Raw genomic sequence first — 5,975 nt, forward strand, 5'->3', positions numbered from 1 at the left:
ATGCCGCCCGCAGGATCGCTCCGTCCCCCCCAGAACCCCTCGAGGGGCTGCGGCGGCGCAAGGCGAGGAGCCCACGGGCTGGGAGTGTTTCTCCGTGGCGGACAAAAGCACCGACATCGCTGGGTAGATAAGAAAATGGAATACTGTATTTGATTTAGAAAGTTTGTACATATAGATAAACACGCAGTTAAGGAAACAATAGTTTAAGCGTCCTACGTGGAGTTTAAGAAGAGACCCCCCAAAGCTGCTATGAAATACTCAAAATAGCTTTTGCATAAGATAACTACAGTTGCACCCTAAGCTTTTTTTTTTTCTTTTTTTTTTTTCTATCGCTGAGGTCCCTTTTGAAAACCTAGCACGTCAGATCTTGACAGCTAAGTTTGTGCAAGGAACACCGAGTCAAGGAAAATAAAAAGGAAAGAGAGAGAAAGGGTGGGAGGGAGATAGACGGGGGGGGCGGGAAGAAAGAAAGAGTAGAGCAAATATCATATACAAGCGTTTCTACACATATATTACAAACTGGGAAAATGACCGCATCATTAAGATATACATAATTCATATAAAATTTTGAAATAAAAATAAAAATCTGTTACAGTCATAACTATTCTTTTTCCACATTTATAACCAGTACCCACACAGGCAGTGACAGAAGTGTAGAAAAAAAGGTGCTTACGAATAAAATGATTGTCTGCTGAACAAAAAAACAGAAAATTGCATCTTGGCTGGACCATCACTTGGACTTAAAAAAAAAACCAAAACAAAACAAAAAACAGAGAGAAAGGGAGAGGGGGAGAGAGAGAGAGAGAGAAACAGGACCAACAAAAAGGCGATAAACATTTGTTATTTCCCTCTTCAAGGAGTTCCTTTTTAATTTTTTTTTATTTTTGCCTTTTGTACAAATTCGATCGGAGTTTGCGTTTGTTTATCTGGTTTCTGTTTGTTTTCCTTTACTATAGAGAATATTTTTTCCCAGATACAAATTTAATCATCATCATCATGCAAGTGGGTGAAATGCGTCCATGGAAAAGCGCAAAGGAGAAATCGTGCTTGTCCTAAAAAGAATACAATTGTCACTTTTGCGTTGGTTTTTTTTCGGTTTTTTTTCTGTTTATATATATAATAATTATTATTTCCCGCCCCCCACACCCCCTGCTGCAGCACCAGCGTTTGTGACTGTTGAAGTTTTAGCTCCATCTCTTGGTGGTGATGTTGGCTGACGGTGGTGGTGGTGAATTCTCTGATCCCTGTCTGTTTGTTTGCTATTCTGTTTGGTTCGGGTTTGGCCTTTTCTTTCCTCCTGGCTGTGTGTGTGCGTGCGTGCGTGTGTGTGTCCTGATTCTAGGTTGCCTCCGTTTGTTTTGCTCGGGTCGGGAAGAGAGAAACAGAGAGAGAGAGAGAGAGAGAGGGTTGCTTGGCTGTTTGGATTTGGATTTTTTTTTTTGTTTGTTTGTTTGTTTGTTTTCCGATATCATACATCACATTCCGAGTCGCTGGAGGTTACCGAGAGGATGGAGGTGCCCGTCTCGGCTCTTTCTGTCAAGCTGGAGACGCTGGTGGTCGGACTGGCCGCCGTGGACGGGGACTCGGCCGAGCTGTGTGTCGGGCAGCCGGGCTCCGCCAGCGACCGCATCCCGCTCTGTCCTATCGCCTGGTGCTGGAGCCTGCATCGCGCCGGGAGACAAAACAAGAGCACAGCCCCTCTGAGACACCGGCCGAGGGGACGGAGCCCCCTACCCCGCCGCCTCCCGGCAGCGCCCCGCGGAGCCCGGGGGGCAGACGGAGCCGAGTCGAGCGTCCCCCCCGCCGGGACAGCCCGGGGGGAGCGGCCCCCGGCGCCAAGAAGAGGGGGTCGCGGTTCGGAGAGGAGAAGCCCTTCCCCGCTTGCCCCGCGGTCTGGGAAGCAGAAGCGGCGCCTTCCCTTCCCCCGGGGAGCCGCCCGTCCCCGCAGCGCCGCGGGCCTAGAGGGGAACGGCGGCCGCCGCCGCTCCTCCAGCGCTTGAACGCCGCGCGGAGCCGCGGGGACCAGCCCGAGCGGGAAGGGACCCTCGTTTCGAGCTCTGGAGAATGTCTGCCTAAACATTTCTACGTGCACAGAGAGGCGGCCCGGGCAGGACTGAGGGAACCTCCCGTCCCGGGGAGGGAGCGCTATCAATAATAACATAAAAAAGGGCGATCGTGGAACACAGCGCTTCTCTCCGCTCGAAATTTAAGTCCCTTTTCCATCTGAAAGCCAAAATCAGTTTTAAAGCGCGGGTCATTTCAGCGTCAACAATTAAGGGTACATTGCAGTTGGACTTGTTTTTTTTTTTTATTTATTTGCTTTCAATAAAAGGCAATAAATAACTTTTCTGTTCCCTGGCGTGTTGTGAATATTCCTTTGTGCCCGTTTATTCTGCTCGAAACGCAAAGAAAGCCTGATACAAGGGTAAGGGCTAAAAGTCCGAGACTGAGTAGCCAGCCACAACCTCTAGCGCTCAGCATCGCCAGTGTGAATCAAAATACACTCTTCGCTCAACTGCTTCTCACCGGTGTATTTTCTATTTAACTGCCTGTCAAGACCAGAAAAATGTAGCCGGTTTATTCTACATTTCTCATTATTTTAAGTTGCCTAATTTCAGCGGCTTTGATTTTTCTCCCATTTACAATTCCTGGTGCATTCATCTGCTGTCAACAGCGTTGAGTCAACAAAAGCATCCATAGGCAACTTCTGTTTATTTACAATCCTAAGCTGATCTGTTTTCCATTTAATGGAAATCAAATGGCGAGGCACTTTTAGGTTGCATTTCTCCTACAGAATCTTAAATCAATAGCACCAGTGCTATAATTAGGAGGAATTTAAGAGACAGCATTTACAAGAACAAGAAGTTTTGTTTACATGCTTACAGCGGCAGCTAAACTTAAATTAAAATGAAAACAGTGTGTCGAGCTGGATTAAGGATCCGTTTTCATTTGCAAAATAACTTTTACGGGGGGAGACCGGAAGGAAAAAAAAAAGGAAAGAAGGGTGCCTCGCTTTTAGCATGGCAGAGCAGAAATGTAATAATAATAATAATAATAATAATAATAAAGATACCGAGACACGCACAAGTAAATGCAAGTAATTGCGCACGATTCCACGTCGCCACGCGGTGTAAACAGAGAAGTAGGGATAGGGAAATAAGGAGGTTTCCCGAGCTCCTAAAGGCTTTTCTCCCTGCTCTTCCCGAGCCAAGCGGCTCGTGGCTGTGCGTGTGCTGGTCCCGCCGCGCATGCAGAAGAGCACGAACAATCGGAGCGGAGCTCCCTCTGACTCGCACCGACCGCCTGGGCCCTCTGGCCGGGGAGCCGCGCAGGAGCAGACCCCGGCAAGCCGAACGTCGAGGCGGATCCCGCCGAGACCCCGCGCCGGCGGCGCTTTCCCGTCCCCCGCAGCCGGCAGGGAGAGCCGGGAGCCTCGCACCCCGACCCGCGGGAGCCCGCGGGGAGCTCGGGCAGCGCCAGGGCAACTTTGAGCCCGCCGCCTCGTCCTTGCGGCTGCCGAGAGGGGACCTGCCCGCCCGGGCGTGAGGGCACCGATTCCTGCCGGTGGCGGTGATGGAGAGGAGGAGAAGGAGGGAAGGAGAGGCAGAGGAGCAGACCCCGTCGCCCAGCTCGCCCGCAGCCCCGAAGAAGGGTCCCGCAGCCCCACTGACCTGTTTTTAGCCGCCGCCGCTCTGTCTCTTTGCCTTCGGTTTTTGAACCAGTTGCCTACTTGCGTGGGGGTGAGCCCCGTGGCCTGAGCCAGTTCCCTTTTCTTGCTGGGGTTGGGGTAAGGGTCCTGCAGGTACCACTCCCTCAGGAGGCTGCGAGTCCTCTCCTTGAAGCAGTGCGTCTTCTGCTCGCCATCCCAAATGGTCCTGGGCAGCGGGAACTTCTTCCTCACCCTGTATTTATCAACCGGCCCCAGCGGGCGACCCCTCAGCTTCTCGGCCTCCTGGTAGTGCGCTTCGAGCCACATGGCCTGCAACTTGCCGTGGGACTCCTTGGTGAATTTGTGGTTCTCCAGGATGTGGTAGAGGTCTCGGAAGTTGCCCGTGTGGAAGGCCACCACCGCCCGGGCGCGGAGGATGGACTCGTGCTTGTTGATGGCCTCGCATGCCCCCGGCGCCACCGGCAGCGACCAGAGGAACCTCCCCAGCCTCTCTATGTCTCCGGTCTCCTCCAGCGTCTCGCAGACGCTGGCCACTTGCTCCGGGGAGAAGTTGAGCGTGGGCAGCTGAAACATTGACAACTCTTCGTGGGGTGCCCGGGAGCTGCCGCCTCCGCCGCCGCCGGCCCCGGGGCTGCAGCCCGAGCCGCTGCCGCTGCCGCCGCCGCCGCTGGCGAGAAGGAGGGAGCGGTGGTGCGGGTCGGCGGCGAAGTTTGGCAAGAAGAAATGGGTGGGATAAAGCTCTAGCGGGGACCTGAACACCATGGGATGACCGGGGAGAGGGGGAGATAAATCAAGGAGAAAAGAAAGAAAGGGAGGAGGAAGAAGGGAGGAAAGGGCACACGCACCGCGCGCGCATCCACACCCGCACACGCAGCCACATAGAGGCACGGGGGGCACACACGCTCGCACGCACACGCGGGCACACGCGCTCGCGCGCACACACACGCGCGCACACGCACACACTCACACTCACATACACGCACTCACACACACCCGGCCCCACGCCGCCGCCGAGTCAGGATTCAGTGATTCAACAGCAATCGCCCTAATGACAACAGCCTCATAATATCTCCCCTAAATCCACAGTGAGTGCGGCGCTGAAACATTTTGTTTCGCTTTTCTATTGGTCTTCTGAGTGTCGTTGTGGCGTTGCCATGGCAGCACCTGCCAATCACTGTCAGCCCTGCCAATCATCACGGAGTACGTAAGGGAGGTTTTTACCACTTCGCCCAGATGCACGGGGGGGGAGGGAAGCGGGGCGGTTGGTGGAAAAGCCTGGTTGGTTTTTTTTTTTTCCCTCTTAATCTTTGCAACTCCTAATCTCAGCACTTCCCCTTCTCCCTGTCTCCCCCCCCCCCCCTCCACACCCCTCCTAAATAAGGGATCAAATAATGCGAAAAGCAGTGTGCACATATTTGTTGAATGGGATGAGCAATTAGAGGGTGGAATATTATTGTGATCTTAACGAGGCTCGTTAAAGCTAAAGGAGATATGGGGGGAAAGTAAATGGGCCAGGCTGGGATACGCGTTCGGATAAAGGGCTCCTAACTGAGACAATTTACACATGATTTGCACGTAGTTTCACTTCATTCTGCCTATCTGAGCACTAATAGTGCCGGGGAAGAAAAGAAAGATGAGATCATTAGACCCATCCTCACGCCGGTGACCCTCCCAGAAGCAGGCGCATACAGTACAGGCTGGGCTTCGCCCTGGTTCCCCAAAGAGCCTCTCTCCTCCCCGCTCCCCGTCCCTGTCCGCCGAAGGAGGGATGCGCTGCCCGCCGCGTTCCGCGGAGGCTCCGCCGAGCGCCCAGCCCGGCCCCTTCCCGGCCGCCCCGGCTCCGCTGCCTCCCCCGTCGCGTGCCTCCCCCGCCCTCCCGCTCCTTCTTGCCTTCCCTTTCCCTCTCCTTCCTCCACTTTGTTTTTCTTTCATTCTGGCCTTGCTCCCACTCTCCTCACCTCCTCTCGCCCCTTCCTTTCTCCGGAGCCCGAGAACCTTGCGAGGGGTCCCTCACCCCCTAACCCGCCGCGGCTTTACACCGCACCTCTCCTTTTCCCCACAATTCTTGCCCCGAACGTGCAGGGCTTCTGCGCGGGCGAGCAAAAGCGGGTTCAAACCCTGATTTTATTTTTTTCTTTCTTTCCTTCCTTCTTTCTCTCTTTCTTTCTTTCTTTCTTTCTTAGGAGGAAGGAAAATCTCTGTGGTGGTTTGAGTCCAACCATCAGTAAGACCTCGCTGGGTCGCCAGACCTTGCTACCACGCAACTATATTTATTATTAGGTATGTTGCTTTTAAGAAGATTTAA

The 5,975-nt window shown here is 53.4% G+C and overlaps 1 protein-coding gene across 1 annotated transcript; it reads right to left on the reverse strand.

Moving 5' to 3' along the window:
- Positions 1 to 864: 864 nt before the first annotated feature.
- SIX3 (SIX homeobox 3) lies at positions 865 to 4,784 on the reverse strand. Its single transcript, XM_069852648.1, has 3 exons — positions 3,672 to 4,784; positions 1,502 to 1,661; positions 865 to 1,052 (listed from the first exon to the last, which is right to left on the reverse strand). The coding sequence occupies exons 1-3, from the start codon at positions 4,430 to 4,432 to the stop codon at positions 951 to 953; spliced, it is 1,023 nt and encodes a 340-aa protein (XP_069708749.1). The 5' UTR covers positions 4,433 to 4,784; the 3' UTR covers positions 865 to 950.
- Positions 4,785 to 5,975: the final 1,191 nt, after the last annotated feature.

The sequence above is a fragment of the Phaenicophaeus curvirostris genome, chromosome 2, assembly GCF_032191515.1.
Source record: "Phaenicophaeus curvirostris isolate KB17595 chromosome 2, BPBGC_Pcur_1.0, whole genome shotgun sequence".
NCBI lineage: Eukaryota > Metazoa > Chordata > Aves > Cuculiformes > Cuculidae > Phaenicophaeus > Phaenicophaeus curvirostris.

Excerpts from the sequence above, each read along its gene's own strand:
- SIX3 (XM_069852648.1), bottom strand. The coding sequence starts at position 4,432 with ATGGTGTTCAGGTCCCCGCTAGAGCTTTATCCCACCCATTTCTTCTTG. Across the intron at positions 1,662-3,671 it reads GCGGCGGCGGCTAAAAACAG|GCTCCAGCACCAGGCGATAG; the intron begins GTCAGTGGGGCT and ends GGCGCGATGCAG. Across the intron at positions 1,053-1,501 it reads CGGGCACCTCCATCCTCTCG|GACAAGCACGATTTCTCCTT; the intron begins GTAACCTCCAGC and ends TATTCTTTTTAG.